The 19,346-nt window shown below is 48.7% G+C and overlaps 1 protein-coding gene across 1 annotated transcript in view; it reads left to right on the plus strand.

Annotated features, from left to right (window-relative positions):
• The window catches only part of LOC139988584 (kin of IRRE-like protein 3), a 110,612-nt gene that overhangs the window by 70,902 nt on the left and 20,364 nt on the right, over positions 1–19,346 (plus strand). Inside the window, exons 2-3 of the mRNA XM_072006196.1 lie at positions 7,369–7,496; positions 18,571–18,754. Coding sequence (XP_071862297.1) covers positions 7,369–7,496; positions 18,571–18,754 — 312 coding nt within the window. The remainder of the gene's footprint in view (positions 1–7,368; positions 7,497–18,570; positions 18,755–19,346) is intronic.

Here is a 19,346-nt window from a genome sequence, read left to right on the forward strand (position 1 = left end):
GCTATGGGAGAAAAAAAAAGGAAGCTACGCCGATAGAGAGAGGGACAGGGGAGAGATGGGGTGGGTGTAGATTAAATTGTGGAGCGGACCGTATGAAAATTTCAGGGAGAGAAAAAATTCGGCTGACCCGTTCTCGATGACGTTTTACGTCGGAAATGCGAAAGATTAAATCGATCGAAACTGTGGATTTCAACGCGCGCCGCTGCACGGGATACAGAAATCGCGGAGGATCGCTGCCCGTTTTCCCTCGCCGCTCTCTTTTTTCCCCATTTATTTCCTTTGCTTCTATCCCCTATTTTTTTGCGCTGAAAAATTTTTTTCGCCCGTCAAAAAACCAAGCTAAAAACGGACTCGCGTTAATTAGATTTCCACCGACACTCCTCGAAAAGTGCTGAAACGTTTCCTACGAAATTTTGATACGGCCCTTCCCCCTCTATTCTTTACTGTAATTTAATACCCGATCCACGTCACTCGTATATTACACCGGCCCGGTAATTTTACGCGTTCGTGTAATCCGAATTGAAACAGAAGTTTGCGCGGCACTGCGCTGTCGCGGCCACCTTTTCCCGTTCTAACGCGTTTAACTTTTCGCCACGACGACGCGACAGTACGATCCTTTGCGTTCGCGCGATTACGTTTAACGCTACGGTTTATTCCATGGGATGGCCAACGATTGCAGTTGGAAAAACCGTATGCTAGCGACACACACACGCGGTGACTTTTGTCATTGTTGGCAATAAATATTTTTTTCGTGCTAGATACGTGAGGAATCGACAATCCGTCGGTCGAGCGTTTTATTTGCATAGTTTTATTCGTAAAACAGTGAAACGCTTGAATGAAAATTGCAACAGATATGAAGAGCGGTAACGGTTGGTTTTACACGATGTGCGAAAACAATTTTGTCAGAGCGTATGGAAATATTTTGCCTGTGCCGAGGGACAGGGGGGATCGATCGAAACGTACTAAATGTTTTACGATAAAATCATGACGCATGAAAAAAGAAGGGGTACCGACAGGAATTATTCGTTACGATCGTATCCTCCGGCGAGTATCGCGAAAAAAGTTAATCTACTCTCAGCGGAGACGGCGGAAATTCGCAGAGAAACGAATCGTTGCCGATATTTTCCAATAGTCGTTGCAAACAGTTCTCCCGGAGTGCCGTCCAAATAAAATCCGTTTGCCCAAGCGCTGTCCAATCGTGGAAAAAACTATCCTACTTGCCAGAAAATAAATACAGAACTGCGTATCGCCATCAGACAGAGAGAATCTCTACGGGGCGAAAGGATCGGGCTCGCCGCCGTGCCGCGTACGCGATGCGTGAAAAATGGAAAAGCTAAAGCTGCCCGTAGACTGTATCAACATAATTCGAGGGAAAGCTGGTCGGTGAAACGCGTTCGCGTTCGATGCGCAAACCTCGCGCACGCTGTGTGTCGACCAAATATTAAGACAGATAGCCTTTCATAAAGCCGTGGCCGAGGATAAACGAGGGAAAATACTCGACACCGTGAAAACTGAAATCGCGTTCACGGCGTCGAGCTCCACCAGCTTCTGCGGAAACCTTGCGCGTTCCGTTTCGATCCCTTGTCGTGGATAGGTTCATTTGCCTGACAATTACCAAAAGCAGCAGTTCGCGACGATCTCGCGACATTCCGTAACGATGACGCAAAGCCTCGGCGAATTTGCTTTACGCACGACCGCTGCTGGAAAACGCGGAAAACGCTCGGAGACCGGTTAGACGAAAAACAACGGGAATTACCAGTAGCTCTTTGAAACCGTAATTTTTCGGTGGAGTGGCTCGTTCCGGGCGAGCGTGTTTGCCGCGTAACCGAGGCAATAGAGGTAAGAGAGGCCATCGAGAAATTTTATTCCGCGATACTCGGTCGAACCGCGGAAAGTGAACGCGTACGGGGGGACGGAAAAGCGCGGCTCTGTGTGCACGAGCCAGCGCTCGCGCTAATTCGCGCAACAATTTAATTACCGATCCGGTGGATCGAGGCGGGGATTTAAAGGAGGTTATTCCCCCTTTACGTGTCGACGCCCACCGAGTTTTTACGCGTGAATTCGTAATGCATCAGCGACGGTGCAAAAATTGCTAACAAGCGGCGAAGGGGCAGGGGGGCGGATAAGGGACGGTGGGAGTCGTCGATGCTCGTTGATTACGTTCGGTTGTTATTAAATTTGCGCGTTTCGCCTTGGCGAAATTAATCAATGAACGATGAAACGCGGGTAGCGAGCATCGATGGTTGACTCTAACGCGACCAAGGATGTAACAAGCCGTCGTGGCGATAAAACAATTTTCGAGCGGTGCAACGACACGGGTTAACTGGCCGATCGTCGGCCACGATACCGATAAAACTGTTGGGGCGATACGAAATACCATGGAACCAGGTAGATCGGTGATGATCGGATGCCAGTGACCCGGTCAAGTGGCCTCGTACATAGTTTCGCCAGTTTCGTAATTGGAAAAATTTTAGATAACTCGATATCACTGGCCTCCGATCGTGTTGACATTTAATCACGATAAAGCGCGACATCGCGCTGCCGGCTCGCTTATTGCCGCCGACGCAACGGTGAATTTAAATTTGCAAATCCTACAAGCTGTTCGTATTCACGGAAGATACGTGTTCTTCCCTATTGTTATTTCGCTGCCATCGATAACGTAAACGAACGTTTGCGCCCGAAGAGATTGACAGGCCCCGCGCGTACGCGCGTAAGGAGCGAAAGATGACTTGGCAACATTTTTGAAAATTGAAAGGCCAGCCCGGCCAAAACGGATCGATATCGAACGCCATTGTATCGTGGCACTCGTATCGGAAGAACGCGGTGCGTTGCAACCAACTCCGCGTGTATCTCGTAACGGGTTCGATACGTATCGCGTCGCATTTAATTCGCAACAACATCGACGAGCGTCGAGGAAGAAAAGGTATGTACCACCGTGTGGATACGTGCAGGTCTCGTGAATATAACGGCAACATCGATAGAGGCAAAAGTCCGACGCGAGTATGTACACAGCGGGGAAAAAAAATATATGCGGTGTTCGAGTAGGAGAGAATACGATGTACAGAGAATCACCAATAACGTACTTCTACGATTAAAAACTGTCACAGGTCCGACGATATATTGACACTAGCAGTTTTTTCTTCTACTACCTGCAACCCCTTTGCCTCCTCCTTTTTAATTCACCCCCTTTGCTCGAACGTCACCGTTTCATTTAACCGGGAAAGAAATGTATCCTAACGTTCGTTATTCGCGAAATTCCGCCGAGACCGTTTCGGCTGCAGAAAATAAATTAAAGGGAAAAGCTGTGCGAGCCGAGAGCTGCTGTGTTTTTAAAAGTTCTTTAAAGGAGACCGGTCTTTACGAAGAAAATATATCCGACGCGATTTACTGTCTCTATCGTCGCGTTGATTCCGCCTCGCTCGGATTAAAAGGAAAATTAGGTAGCCGACGCGTACGTCGATCGTACGAATAAAGATTTTCCCATGCGCGCTTTTATCTAAAACCTTCTCCCCTCCTGGAAGCTGGAAGCTTGAACGTCGTAACGTCGCTCGCCAGGTTACAGCAGCCGGCGCATTTGTTATCCCTCGCGCAATGTAACGTTCCCCTTTTTCCCCCGGCCTGTTTTCCTTTTTTCTTCTTCCGATCGACAGGTCGAAGCGGAAGTGCTGCGAAAACGTTGTCCTTTTAAATTATCGTTCCGCGTACCGATGGATCGATGTAAATGCGCTCGGGCGGTAACCGGCTTTCACAGATCGTCTCTCTCTCTTTCTCTCTCTCTCTCTCTCTCCCTGTTTATCGGAAAATCGTTCGCTGTAGTTGCGAAGAATTTGCTCTGCAATCCATTCTCGCCGGTGACCAATCATGGCGGATTCGTCGGTCCGCGAGACGCGAGTTAATCTCGCGGAGGAACGCTCGTTTAGAGAACACTTAAGATGCCCATTCGTTTGCTCGATTCGAATAAAGTATTCACCGGCTACATTAAGTAGAATGGGCCAGAGCAAAAGGAACTGCGAAAACAACAGGTCGTTAATTTTTCCTTGCTCAAACACGTGTTACAGAAACCTTTTGCCGTCGCGCTGCTTCTTTTTGTCCTTACGTTCTTTCTCCGTTTCCGGAGAAACAGGTAGAGCAAGATAATTTCTCTTTGTTCAGTTCGATACAAGGGGGAAAGGCGGTCGTAAAACTTTACGGCAAGTACCGAGCTCTGCAAATGCCGTATCTGTTTTACATTTTCGTAGAAAGATGTCCGACCGACGAGTAGATCGGAAAAGCCCATCGTACGGACACGAAGCTCTTTCCAACTGCCTCGGTTCTCGATGTTTTCGTAATTCCATCTGTTCTCCTTCTTTTAAATTGTTTCGGATTCCCCGGTACGCGTAAGCGCGAGCATAAAAATTGGTCTTCTCTGGAAAATTAGCTCAGCCGTTCGCGCGCTCCTAGCTAAGACGTTCTCCGAGCTACTCGTGAAATATTCTGGGATATAAGTGTATGGTAGCAAGATAATGACCTCGTTACCACGACAAATACCGATAATTAATTACGTCGGGCAGCCGACAGTGCCTCGAAGATTTTCCGAAAATGTCTGGCAGATTCGTTACCGAAGATAAGTTCAACGATATTTCAGCCGACGTTCGAGCGCTAAAGAAACGAGTATTTTTCCACGAACGAGTTGAAGGTACCTGGATCGATTAAGAAGATTTCGCGATACGAGAGTAATAAGCGCGCGGAATCGGTCGGCCGGGTCGGAAACAAATTACGAACGGTCGACGATGTCGGAAAGGTCAGCTCTTTAGCCGTTCGGACACGAGAGAAGCGGGTATAATTGCTTCGTAATCCGCGGGTACAATCGAACATCGAATCGGGGCGGGAGTCGCTTGGCGTGAAATTGCTCGCATTGACGGCATTACGTGGTTCGTTCCTAGACAAGGTTCCGGCTTTTTGCCCTCTTCGATCGATACCACGGAGCATGTCGATAAGATTAACCCTCCGTACTCTTTCGGGCCGAAACTTCGAAATTAATAGAACAGATTTGGCACCGGTCGGCTCGATCGACCGTGCGCGATTAGCTTCGGCCAGTCGGTCGCGAATCCGCCAAACGACTGTCGCTAAAATAAACGGAGAAGCTCGTTTGGGATGAAACGATTTAAAGAAGGTGATCGTTTATCGTTCACGATTAAACCGTGCCCCCAGCGAGATATGAAACGAGATAACAGAGAATCGCGGCAAGCCAACGACAGACACGGCTGGTGCTTGGCCCACAAACTTGATTAATACGTACAGTCGAATGATTCCGCCAAACGACCTATCACGCGCCACCTGACCGGTTTAGCCTTCCATGGAAAACCAGATGAGAGATTAATAATTGGACGATTCAGAAGCCAATCAGTACGAACCAGCGAGACGGAAAACCGTAATACGGGCGAGCACCGAAAGCACGTCGACGAATCGAGAGGAGAGCGACTGAAATGCAGGAATCGAGAAAGAGGGAAACATCGGCCCGCTACTAATAACAGGATAAAGGATTTTTATCGCACAATGCTCGCGACAACGCGTTGATTTGCCAAAGGGTCTCGTAAATTTCCTGCTTTACGCCAAGTGGAAAACACGTCGATCGTTTAACTTGATCGCGTATCGATGACGCGATTTTGCAACGTCGAAACGAAAGCTCTGTTGTCGATTCGGAGTATCAGTTTTGGCCCCGAGATTCTTTCTATTTGACCGTAAAGAATCGACAGGGAAAACTGCAATTCGTTTGTTTCGTTTCACATTGAGCATCGTGGATCGTTAAATTTGCTGGATTTTGCTGCAAATATATTTGCTCTGCTGTGTTCGAAACGGGCGATACAAACTCGACGGACGAGCAAAGTGTAAAGCGGCAAATGGGAAACCTCGAATTTATCCAGTGCCCGACCTGTTGCGAAACTCCTTAACTTTTACCGTAAACAGACGATCGGCGATCGGTTGGTTTCCTCGGGCGCCGTTCCTTGCCATCCGGCTCGACCGGAGATTCTACGAGCATAGTTACGGCGATGAATATTAGATTTTATTTCACCGTCCGATCGATCCGATCCTCGTACCTCGACCCGAATATTCCGCTAAAATATTCTCTCCAAGTATTCTCGATACCCGCGATATTAATTCATAAGCCCTTCGCGGGATAACTAGCCGGAACTCCGCGAATTCCGCTTTATCTCTGCCAGTCGGTGAAAATAAGTCGGCCAGTTCGGCCCGGGAATGCATAATTCTCGGCAAGTTACGCTGTAACTTTGGCTAAGGTCTTTGTCTCGGCCGTGAATCACCGCTATAAATTATTTTCCGCGAGTCCGCCGCCGGCTTATCGAAGATCCCCGCGAACTCACGCCTGTTTGTTCTCGCCGGCGACTCGCATTCGTTGCGATGGTTTCAATATCCCGGGCGGGCCATCGTTTCGCGTCGTCGTGACGGCGTGGCACGAAGTGGCGCGCGGAAGAAAGGTTGGTCGGTCATGCGGTCGTTTCGCAAGGTAACGTTCATTTTCACGGCCATAAAACACGACGGGCCGAGGACGTAACGGTACCGGCACGGCGGTTTGTTAATTTTGCAAAGTTATTTTCGTGGCCGCGTAAACGTACACCTGGTAAAAAACACTCCCATCTCGGTGAAAAAATTGAATTTTTAACATTGCAATCCGACGGGAACGATGCGGCCGTGCTCGCTCGCATAAAATTTTCACGTCGCCGACGTTGCAAACGAAACGTCAAATGGACAAGAACGCCAAGCATTGAGCGGTCCCTGTGGTCGTTCCAGATTTCACGCAGGATTTGTCATCGAAAAATATGAATAACAAACGACGGTGCTTATCCGCTTCTGTTGTCATCGCAGTTGTTCCGTTCAGCCGACGTTCGTTATTTACCGAGTACGACTTTCGGATCCGACGAACAAGTGACGCGCGCGTCAGCGACACCCGTTCTATTTTAATCAAAGTAAAGATTCTCTATCGTGAAAATTAAGGACGCATCGTTTTCACCGTCGAACCCGATTATCCCGTTGATAGAATTTATCGGGAAGCTGCGAGATGAAAACCGAAGGTCCGGACTGGGAACGGGCGAGTTAAACGAATTTATCGAAGTTGCGAATTAAATAACAACTTTAACGAGCGCCGGTCTGCTTTAATACCTAGATAAACCGACGCTTATACGGTTGCTTCTGTTATCTCCTCATCGCTTGAAAACAAAACTTTCCATTGGTTCGGCCCCGATGCGAGAATTTCTTTTATCGCGCGTTAAACTATGCGAGGAGAAGTTGCAGGCGCCAGTCGATATCGTTAAAGGTATCGTTCGCAAGAATCCCTGTCGGAGTTAATGACTTCGCTTGTTCGCTTGCTTACAGTGTGCCGTGGCATTCAGCAATTCGAAGAGTCACCGCAATATACCGAGGTGAATCCCGGCCAAGACGCCAAGATGATCTGCCGCGTACTCGGCAAGAGAGGACAGTGTATCTGGCAGAAGGATCAAAAAGTAAGTACGAACGATTTATCCGCCAGTTGTTCTCGTAACGGTAGAACGACGCATCGTATCGATATATAGGTGAGTAGGGTACGTGTCTATTATTCACCATAGCTGTTCAGGATTTAACCCATCGACTGTGAATTCCATTTTCATCGAATTTGCCTGTGAAATAAATCGGCGATCCTAAACGGTTGCGTGACTCTCGCCGTTCCTATCGTTCGAATTTTAAAACGCACGTGAAAAGAGCTAAAAGAGCTATTGAAAAAGAATATTAGAAAAAAAAAAAGGATACTTACACGAAAAGAGCTTGAAAAAATTTAACCTACAAACAGGACGACGTGCAACGAATTAGAAAGACCGGTCTGCTCGAGCGAGGTCAAACCGTCGGTCTTTCGAATGTCGAATAACGTGGAACGAAAAAGATGATGATTGGACAGAGATAATTAAAAGTTGTGTCAGCAAAGAAAAGGATAGAAGTATTTTCTTTTTTTAGAACAAAAAGTTTCCACCCCTCGTCGACTTGCATTCCAAGTACGACGGTTGAAGTACGTAGAATTTGAAAAATCACGCATGCCGTTATCTCTGACCGAGAGCACCCGGGAGATGGAGAGTGGAAGAAAAGGACCTTCGTCTTGGCGCGCCCCCGTCTATCGCGATTCCGGATAGTTCATTGTTACCAGCACTGTAACCTCCTGGCAGCCAACTTTTCTCCGTTTGCCTCGGTGCCAGTAAACTTCGCCCGAGATAAGTTTCTGACCGAAAGTGGACGTTACGTGTCTACCGACAATAAATACTTGTTCGTCGTTGACTGCGAGGCAACCGAGTCGACTGCTCGAACTTAAGTGAAATATTACGACGCATCGTATCGTACGGACGCATTTACGATCCAACGGGGTATAGACGAGTCTTGGAGAGAAAAACCACGAGAAAACAAGCTACAAAGTGATTCGAAGTAAAGAAGAAGAAAAAAAAAAAAAGAAAATTGATGCGAAACTCATCGCAGCGCGAGGTTGAATTTCAAGTTGGAGTTCGTGATTGTAGAGTGTAATCGAGAATGGATAAAAAAATAAAAGGGAAATAAACGCGGCAATACGGTCGAATAAATACTCCATAGATTATCTGGTATAACCTGGCAAGTACCTATGGTATTTCATGCGTGTACATGAACATTACCTTTTAAATTAACAAATACACGGGGCAGAAGCAACGGATTCGATTAACCGACATCTATATTGGCTGCCGTGTAAATCAATTTCAATCGAATTCCCGCATGGTCAAAGTTTCCATAAAGAATTGAAAATTAAAACAAAAATTATTCGTATTTTTATCACGTACCATTGACGACTACTGAAATCTGTTGCGATCGCGCACGATGGCCCTGCGCCGCTATTTGCCCTTCCATATATGTACATATCGAACACTATACAAACTATACGGCGTGTATTCGCATAAGCGCTTACGGATCCTTAAACGAGTCGCCGTCTTTTCAGTTTTTCGAAATCTATTCTCAGAACCAGGTTCTTACGTCTAGTACGGCGTGCCGCACAGCTGCTGAACAAATTGCCGAGTGAATGCGTCTACGGTTAAAGAAAGTACCGTGTCGGTAATGCCGGTATTCAACGTGGGCGCACGGACTATCCGTTTAAAAAAATTTTTTAATTAAATCCGAGTCATCCTTTCAGCCGCGTCTACATTTTTTACCGCGTAACTGCGCGAGTGTGCGGCCGCGGACCACCTCATTTACTCACAATTACCTACTTAAAGTCCGCGAGGAACAGGCGGTTGTTGCCACAGGAAGGTATTCACTAACCACATCCGCGCTGCGTATTTTTCTCGGAACGAATCCAACGAATTTGAAAAGATCTAAGAAAGCTCGTTCCGCTCGAAAAGTCTCGACTTTTCTTGGCTGAACACCGCCGCCGTTAGCACGCGCACTCGCCACTGGCAACGGCAACGCGATTCGTCTTCTTTCGAGGACGACAACTTCTTTCGAGTTTCGTCGCCGAGCCAATTGTTTTTTTGGAAAAAAGGCCAGGTCGTTTGTATCTATACGTCGCCTAATGTACGTACGGCCACCGAGGGACAGAGTCGCGCTACGTAAGAGAGGCGCGTAACTTTTCCTCGCCGCCTATGCGAGCCACGTACGTTGAACGTAGCGCGCGAGCGTATATTTATCCGTCTGACACGCGATCGAAGACGAGATGGTCTGAAAGCTTTGGGAAATTCTTGACGCTCGATGGTACGAACGCAGGAATAAGAGAGACGAACGAAGAATTGCGGTTGATCGAGCGACGTCGAGAGTTAGAGCAAAGTTTTAGCGTGCGAATAGGACGAAAAAGGGAGAAGGTTGGCGGTGATACGACGTTTAACAAAGGATGCAATTTCCTGGGAACAGATTTGCATCGTTCTTCGTCTGTGTCCTCTTGTGGTCAGTGCAACTCGTTCGACCTCGTGGTCGCTTGCGCGCGACGTCGCTACGCGAAACAGTTGCCCAAGTGCAATTTCATAACTGGAACGCACTCTCTGCGTGAATTTAGATGAGAATTCGCTGTTCTACCATTCAATGGGCCGACGTTATCGCTCGCCTAGGTACAGGACCAGCGACGGAATTTCCACTGGAATATTTATGCAAAAAGCTGACTCGTCGATCTCCGAGACCTTCGTTTCTTCCTGCGAAATCTTTTGCTCGAGAAAGTGGCAGGGGTGTAGCATCGTCTCACGATCGAAGGAAAAAGGGAACATCTCGCGAACCGATGGAGAAGAAAAGATTTCCAAGACTCTGGGATATCCGACGTCGAACAATGATCGTCCGTCCAGGTCGTCGGTGACACGCGGCTTCATTATCGTCGTTATCGTTAATCCTGACGAAACTTTTTATTCCGTCGCGCAACTGCCTCCGCAAACCGGCCGACTTTCCTCGTCTCGATCCTTCTTCTCTCTACTATCCCACTTTCTTTTCTACTCACTCTTCTATTCGCGTAATCGTCTTTTCCTTGTAATTAAGTTCTTCATGGTCCTCTGCGCATTGCCCAGACGATGAAAAGACTCGGTGGTGGCTAACAATGGAGGATAACTGTAGCACGATCTCGACGTCAAAGTTCGAACTGTGCGATATTTTCATGCGCTTAATATACCTATATGTATACATATATATATTTTTTTTCATTTCATGTCATCGTATCGAGAGTATCGCGACGTTACCGCAAAATTATCGAGTGGCGTCGATCCGGCTACGCTTTTTCATCGTACGAAACCACTTGGAGCTTCAACGATCGTTCGCGATCATCGAGAACTTTGAATTTGATCGGAGAGTCGATTAACGTTTTCATTCGACAAGCGGAAGTTTTCAGTTTTCATTAAATTTTCGAATAGGAATGAAGCGTTTACACGCCAGGTTGAAACGCAGCAGAGAGGAAAAAATAGAGTTTGCCTTTACCGCGTTGCAGACGGCTTGTAAAATCGTTGAACGCGGTAATGGCGACAAGGAAGCGAACCCGGTGAATCAAAATATAAATACGCTACAGTTGCACCGAGTCCGCCGCGTTTTTCTCGGGCCGTATTGTCGGGCGGGTCAAGAGCCGTAATTTTTCTGCCGTTCGCGCCAGCAAATTACGCTTTCCAGGAAGCTGGGTCACGAGAAAAATACTTGGCCGCGCGTCCCAAAATTTTCGGAAGAGACGCCGTGTAACCGCCCCTTAATCTTTTCTTCCTTCCGTATTCCGTTTTCCCTATCCCACTTGTTTCCCGTTGAGCACGATAAATTTTTCCTCGGGTTTGTTCCGGAATAAACAAACGCGTTAACGCGCTCGTGAAAGCCGCCTCGTAAGAAGAAACGAAGGAAAAAGGGATGATGCCGCGTCTCTTCTGCAAGATTTAATGCCAGACGATTTTATTACGGCAATTGCGAAGCTAAACGCGTCGTTCAGCCACGTTTCCGGCGAGTTTCTTGCACCGCTTCCTCTTCCTCTGCGCGTCCGACTCGCGTCCACCGGTTTCCGTTCCACTTTGACTTTCTTCCGCCATCGCGACTCGTGTCCCTTCTTCCCTTTTCCTTGTCCGAGAGAAAAGAGAGCGAGTCGCGAACGCGCCTTGCTTCTACGCGACGAAAAAGTTGCTTCGTTGCCGTTTGTCGCGACGCGTCGTGACAGAGAAAGAAGGACGAGGGGCGAGCTCGCGTGCAGGGATAGGGGTTGGTCGTGCTCGTCGTCCTCGGGTATGCTGCGAACGTACCTCTAAATTGAAGTCGTTACAACGGCTCGACTGAAAAAAAGTCGGCAGCCAGGGGTGAAAAGCCGGCCGCGTTCGAGCAAAAGCGTGCCAACGAGGGGGTGAGAAGAGGACGGTGATTGTCGGAGAAACGAAAAGGGCGACGAAAGGTCCACGAGTTTTCAGACGCGGGCAAAGCTTTTGACCGAGCCTGCTTGGGAGCAGATCTTTGACGCAATTTCTTCTTGCACGCGTATTTTCAGCTCCTTTTTCACCAGCTTCTTGTCCGCGCAAGCACGCGACTGCATCGAACTTAAGGAGGCGGTGTACAATAATCGACGCGCGAACCGCTTAATTAAACGAAATAATTCGAAGTCAGTGGAACATCGTGTCGTGCCGAAAGATAGCGGAATCGTTGAACTTGGTGGTAAACGATTCGCGGATGAACGCACGCGTTACCTGGCAGAGCGTCGTCTGTTTGCGCGAAGAGAAGACCGCCCATTGATGCGAAGACAGTGGTACTTACCTTACCGCTTTTCTTTCTCTTGTCTCTACTAATTAAAGAAGCAAATACACGTTGACGCTGCAGATGAAGCGGAGAATGTTATTCAAAGCTTGTATCGGCTACGATATTACGAGGTGTACGATATTAAAGCGAGTCGAAACGGTTTTAAAAGAAACGTCAAAGTAAATTGTTTTCCTGACAAAGGTCGGAACGTTTAATACCAGCGAGACACATGGAAACAGCGTTCCCGGGCAAAGGAACAAAAGTATCGTTTAAAACCACCCCGATGAATATCGATGGTTTGGAACAAGAAGGAAGAACAGGTGCGCGTGTACACTACAGCTGCGTTTTCTGCAATCCTGATGTCATTAACCCGGATTATCAGTGACCGGGAATTAATATCGAAATTAATGCTGGGAAATCGACGGCGCGTGACCGTGAGCCACAAACTCGATCGAAATCTGGCAGAAAGCGATCGATTCGACGGAGAGAGATCACGCGTATAATCAAAAGCCACGCCTAAACCGTGTTGGCCGATATAACGGGAAATGATTATGAAACTGTATTTATTACGTATCGGGGAATATTCTTGAAACGGACGGGAATAGCGACATGGCGGCAGAATGTGTATCTCCTGGCGACATTTCCCCTAATCCAAATGTCATTAAAGCGGATTACTCCGGCGAATTAATATGTAAATTAATGCACACATCGGTTTTATATAACCGAGAGAATATAGGCACGTATTGGGACGCGGTGACCAACGGCGTCACTACTACCGGTGTTATCGTCACAAGCAGCGCGGAATAAACGCGCGTGTGCAACGTACGTGTGCCTCGCGTTGTGTGTGCACGCGAAACGAAACGCGTACACACGGTAAGAGATACACGACGCGGCGGCGAGAGTGGAGTCTCTTGAAACGCATTTAACCGCGGGCGACGAGACCGTCCGTAGACCACAATGCCGTGAACACCGCACGGAAAAGATTAAATGATAAATTTCCAAAGCAACCGGCGACCACTCGACCGCCACTTATCCGTCCACTTTGTACGCGACCCCTTTTTGTTTACCCCTCGAGGCATCGTGAAAACCGGCCACTCCGCTTCTTTCACCCGCGGCCTCGTTATTTGGATACAAAGCCGGAGCACGTTTGTCTCTTGCCATCTTCTCCATGCCGACGAATGTATAATTAATTCGCGTAATTAACCAAAAACGATCAAGACCGAGAGTTAAGTCGATGAAGCGTCGCCTATCGTCCATCGAATACCTGGAAAATCGTGAAACCTTGCGACTTTTCCATTTCATTCTCTCTTCGTTTCATTCCCGCTCGACGAAGCTATTCAACCGCCTCTGAAAGAAGCAATCGCTAATCGATCGCAAAGACAGTTCGCTCCCCAGAGAATTACCGGCTCTAAATACGAGCTCTGTCGACCGGAAGCAAACATATTTTTGCCCCCTGATTCGTCCGCGAATCCATCTTCATTATCGAGTGATGCGTCTTCGGGGACAAGACCGCGAGGACCTAGATACTGCCCGAGACAAAATCATCGTTAAGATTTATTCGCCATCGTGGCCCGTAATTTTTCAACGGCGAATCGTGAAAATTTCGACGTGAGAGATTGGCTGGCGGTTGTGCGCGCCGATAGTCGACCTAAATCCGAGCGACGCGCGCGCCGCTCCAACAATTCGTTCTTTTCCATCCGAAAGAGCTTCTTTCCGTGGCAATTCGTCCAGAGATACGTTAATTAAAAGGGGCAGAGAATGCGAGAGTAAGAGCGCCAGGCTCGTGCGATTTCGCTTCGTGCGGTTTGCACAAGGTGGTCGATTATATTTACGTGGAGCCGGGAAGGCCGCGCGAATTTCTCTGCCGCTGCAAGAAACGATAAAAAGGAAGAATGCGGAACAGGTCGGCGAAAAACGCGCGCCACGGAAATTGAAATAATTTCAACCGCTTCTTCCGCGGAATTCCGTTCCTTCGTAGCCGAGTGTTCCGCGTCTGTCTACGGTTTCGAAGGCTGACGCTGATATTTTCTGATTTCCTCGCGAGATCCACCCTTAAACGTTTCGCGATAATTCCGTCAAATCGATGAGACGTTCGGAAGGCGGATGATGGATACGAAGAGACAACCTTTCGACGATGTCCCTCGCGGACGGGCGATATCGAATTCCTCTATTTATTATCGCTAGTGGAATTTGCGAATTCCCGATAGACCATCGGGGTGCCGAGTGTGTGCACAAGCTCCGTGCCGCATTTACGTTTGCTCGGTTAAGCCGCGAATTTCAATTGTAAGTCGACATCGAACGAAGATGGCAAATGGTTCGACAGACTGTAAATAAGTTTACCCCTAGTTACCGAGTTCGAGAGATCTGAAGCGTAAATATGTACGCTGACGGACGAAGCATATTTAAGATCCCTTCCGCTGTTTCTGCTTAATCGTTTCCCGATGAAAGCACCAACCTGATAACCGTAATAAAATTTCGCTCTCAACAAGTAGTCGTGAGGAGAGAAAGCACGGCGATCAAAGGATAGCAGAACTGTGAGAAGTTCACGCTGGAAACGGAGGATCTTTTTTAAACGAATCTCGCTTGGACCGGGAACGAACTGTTGGCGCGCGGGCAAATTTTTCATGACTTTTCGGGGACAATGATGCAAATGGTATACAGAAACGGGGTTTCTCCTGCATCGGGAAGCAGACAGGGACGCATTTCGGTGGCTAGAATATCGTTTTACAGTGTTAAGCAACAAGCTAGCAACCCTTCTCCCGGTAGGTGATCCTGAAACGAGATCGCCTCCGAAAGCCTCGAGATTTATGTCGTTCGTGGTCTCTCGTTACTTTCTGCTAAACTTCTCTTTTTCTCCCTCACTCTCTCTCTCTCTCTCTCTCTCTCTTACGCTCGACTTCTAACCCGGAAACTGATCCTTCTTTCTTCGTCTTCCCTTCAAGGCGAATATTTATGAAAGATGTAAATAACGAGCGGGATAATTTTCTCATGAGATCCGAGCTACTCTTGTTTACAACGTTGGCCCTCGGGTGCCTTGCGTAGTACGCAACCGAGGATCGTATTGTTTTTGCTTGCTTGCGACTATCGAGGCGCTGCGGCTGCAGGAAAATTGTTTAGAAAATTCGCTCGATTCGCATTCCACGCCGTGAGATAGAACGTGGAACACGGCGAAAGAGCGGTGTGTTTATTTTACGGGAAATGAATTCGGATCGCCGAGGATAATAGGCAGCTCGTATCGTATTCCTAATTGATTTTTCAGACCGCTCGAACGAAGATAAAGCAGAATTTGCATTTTCATACTGACCCGACCGGTCTTGACTTACGAACGCGAGAAGCACCGGCTAAAATTTCTGCAGAGAAAGAGATAGTTGCGATAGTTCGGCTTACGGCGACGGCTTGAAGGAGGATTTCCTGTTCGCAGAAGTAACGCGGCACGTAATACAGGAATTAGAAAGGAACCGGACACGCGTTCCAGCTTCACGAGATGCGCCTTTTTCCGCGCGATAGAACGAAGAAAAAGCAAACCGGCAAGTTTCACGGAGACGCGGCGTGATTCACGAGAAAACGTCGAATCCTTCGAAGGCACGAAATCACTTTAGCGAAATAGGTGTACGGAATCGTCTTCACCGGATTACCAGAAAGCTCTTTTCCGCGCACCGCCCCTTCTCTCGATTCTTTCACCGCCGCTAGATCCTCTGCTTCCCTGCCGTCTCTCTTCGCCAGCTTCTTCGTAGCCTCGTTTTACCTCGAAGAACATTCGGACCAGGCGAACCCTCTGCCGCGCCTTTTACGCTCCTTCAAAACCCCGCAGCCTCTGCTCGCCTGTGAACCAACCCTTCCAACGGCCGGACCCGCTCCGCCACTACTCATACCTCCAAAGAGCCGGCAATGAATCTTCGAGTTAACAACTTTTTCACCGAGCGAAAGGAGCTTGATCCGTTGGCTAGCGTGTGCGTCCGAGACAGAGACAGAGAGAGAGAGAGAGAGAGAGAGAGAGAGAGAGAGGGCGGCGAAAAAGAAGAAGCTGAAGAAATAGGAGGTAGAAGAAGAGGAGGTAGATAGAAACAGCGCAACGCGACGCTGGATGAGCTGATAGGGAACGGAGGCGGTTCGAGAAAAGGAGGTTCTTGCGGAGAACAGGGGATGCGGCGGAGGGGTTGAGTAACAGCGTTCGGAGAAAGAGCACGGGTTTCGCGCGGCATCGATCCACGTCCTGCGATCTATTTCGTTGCTCTCCAAGAGATTGCCATTGCGTCTGCATTACTCAAGCTCGTGTTATCAGGGCCTTTGGCCCAGAGGGTATGTACTCTGGCCGTTTGCTTCTCCGCCGAGCAGATTCGTACGTGTACGAACGTGCACGTGTCTGGATATCGGTATGGGTGTTCGTCGATGTGGGGTAGGCGCGCGATTGTGTGGATAGAGAGAGACAGAGAGAGTGAGCCAGAGGGAAGGAGGGGCGTGTCTGCGGATGCATTACGCTGATTGCTGGTCGCGGCCTCTCCGGAGAACATAGTCACGAAGGCCGAGAGGAACGAAAAGGCGGAAAGATGGCAGGCGGCAGGCCGGTGTCGGGTGTGACGAAGACAGAGCCGACGGTGAACCGACCGAGGAACTAGAAAAGGGAATAAGGGCCCTTCCCGGTTAAGTAAGTGAACGCTCGTACATTGGCGGCGAGCGCGCGGTTTTTAATCCTTTAAATGAATGTGACGCTGATTCGCCCTCTGATCCTGCTTCTTCGTCGACCCTTCGACGTCCGGACACGAAGGCGGTCGAGCTCTTCGTCGCTGCCGTCTGCGATATCGGTCTTCTCGTCGCGGGCACGTTGCGTGATTTAAAAGCATCGCGCGATATCTTGCGAGGCGAGAGGCATATCGGTTTAAGTCGAATTCGTGCTCTCGAGGACGGATGAAAAAACAGAACGAAGGGGGAAAAAGCGAATAGCATCGCGTGGGCGGGTAAGACGCTAATATCCGTGTAATTGCGTACGCGTCGCTTCGTCGGGACGGTAAACGTCAACGCGCTGGCAACTCATTATTCTTCTTGTCCTGAGGGCGCGCCACCGCCCTCCGCCTTCATCTATGCGCAAATAATCATCGCGAGAGGAATCCCCATTGTATTATTGTGTCTGCCGTTGAATGATAAACTGCACGCTTGCTCGAGAACTGCGTCGTATTCATTACTAATATAGTCGCGGCACGCAATTCCGGATGCGACCAACAAAAATTTCGTTTCCCCTTGCAGAAACGCGAAACAGCGAACGCGATTCGTGTATCGCGTGGAATTGCGCGTTGCTCGGTTGACACGTCCAATCGGAACAGGTTTCCTAGTAATTACGAGTTGCCAGAAACTTTCACCGCTAAACAAAGAAAGAGTCGTTCCCCCGACGATTAACGTTGTTGCGAACGTTCAAATCTAAAGCGCGGCCAACCACGCGCTGGAAAAACGGCGTCGCTGAAAATTACTTACACAGCCCAACCGATGGGGCAGCAAAAAAATTTGCAATTCCCCAGAGGGGTGCAAGCTGGCGTTAACTCAAGAAGGATTTTCATGGCGCGGCTAGTCGGCCAGGGATTACGAAAACTCGTTAACCAGCTAATGGCCTTAAATGACGAACGACGAGATTTTTCCGGCCAACAGGAGAGAATTGAACCGACGTGCGGCGCGATCCAGTTTCACACGGTACACAGATAACGTACAGGGAGCGTGACTGTGGCCTGGATAAGCCATAGTTGGAGAGAGCTAGGGAGTGAAAACGGTCCTTTAAAACAGGAGGCAGAGGGTGGTCGAGTAAAACGAGCAGATAGATTATATGGGCACCCCCGGTGGAGAATCGATCCTTGAATTACGGCCACATTATGACTGCGAAACTTGCTAAGGCCGCACTTTCCTACCAGGCAGCGAATTAATCTACGCGAAAGAAGAGAAGAGCCTCGAACCCGGAAGCCGATGATTCATTTCGGATGGAACACGCTTAGAAATCGAGGAGGAACGGAGGACGATGCGACGAGAGAGAGGCGATACCAGTGACGGAGCTTGAGAGGATTCCGGTAACGAGGAGCGATCCACCAAGTCCCTCCGTTCGTCGATTAAACGATCGCGCAAAACGCTGACATACGCCGGTCATTGTCTATAGAATCTATCGATGCCACTCGGTTCTCTTTACCTTCCATTCGTTTCCCATCTGCCTTACGACGTACCGTCCGACTCGCTAACGATTCGTCTTCGAATCATTTGTAAACATGAAACTATTTCAGATATTCCCAGTTGATTACCATTCGCGAGTCGAGTCTGCCGCAACACAAGATGATCGTTGAATCGAGGCAACGACGTTCGACCGATCGATTTCAAGACGAATCTCCATTGTTTCAGCCGATCGGCATGCACTTGAAGAAATACGAGTGGGTAGGACGGCCAGACATCGGCGATTGCTCTCTCTGGGTCAGATCCGCCACTCTGGAGTTCGACGACGGTCTCTGGCAATGTCAAGTCACAGCCAGCGATTTCACAACGCAGGACGCGTTGGCATCCGAATCGGCCAGGCTGGTCGTCAGAGGTAAAAATCTTCGATTTAACTTGCTTCGATCCTACGAAAAGCTAAGTCGATCGTTGATCAACGCGTTGAAACATCTCGTGCGGCCTAACGGGATTCTTCCACTTGCGCGCATAGCGTTTCTATTCGAATCCCGAGTATATCGTCCGTCGATGAAACCAGCGTGGTCGTCGAAGCCACGTTCGTCGATTTTCATCGTCGTTGTTGCCATTGTGACGAAATTAACGCGTTACTCGTTCAGAAGGCCAGTATCGCGGCAGGACAATACCGGGCCGAAGGCAAAGTTGCGAAACTGGGCCGTCGTGGAAAATTCCATCGACGATCAAAACGTTATTGTTTCTCACGCGTTGCGAGCTTCGCCACGGTACGTGTAAGAAGCGGCGTTTTACGATTCAGCTAGTTCGCGTTACCCCATTAATTCGTAATTCGTCGATCGTTTCGACTACCTATGTGTTTGCACGTTCGCGTTCACCGGATCGAAGCGATGGAAAAGTTGTCCGAATAATTTTCAAAGTCAAGAGCGACGTTCTCTAAGAAAACGAAGTTTATCGCGCGCGACCGTGGGAAGGCAGTTGAACGCGCGTACGTAGAGTCG

The sequence above is a fragment of the Bombus fervidus genome, chromosome 6, assembly GCF_041682495.2.
Source record: "Bombus fervidus isolate BK054 chromosome 6, iyBomFerv1, whole genome shotgun sequence".
In the NCBI taxonomy this organism is placed as follows: Eukaryota; Metazoa; Arthropoda; class Insecta; order Hymenoptera; family Apidae; genus Bombus; species Bombus fervidus.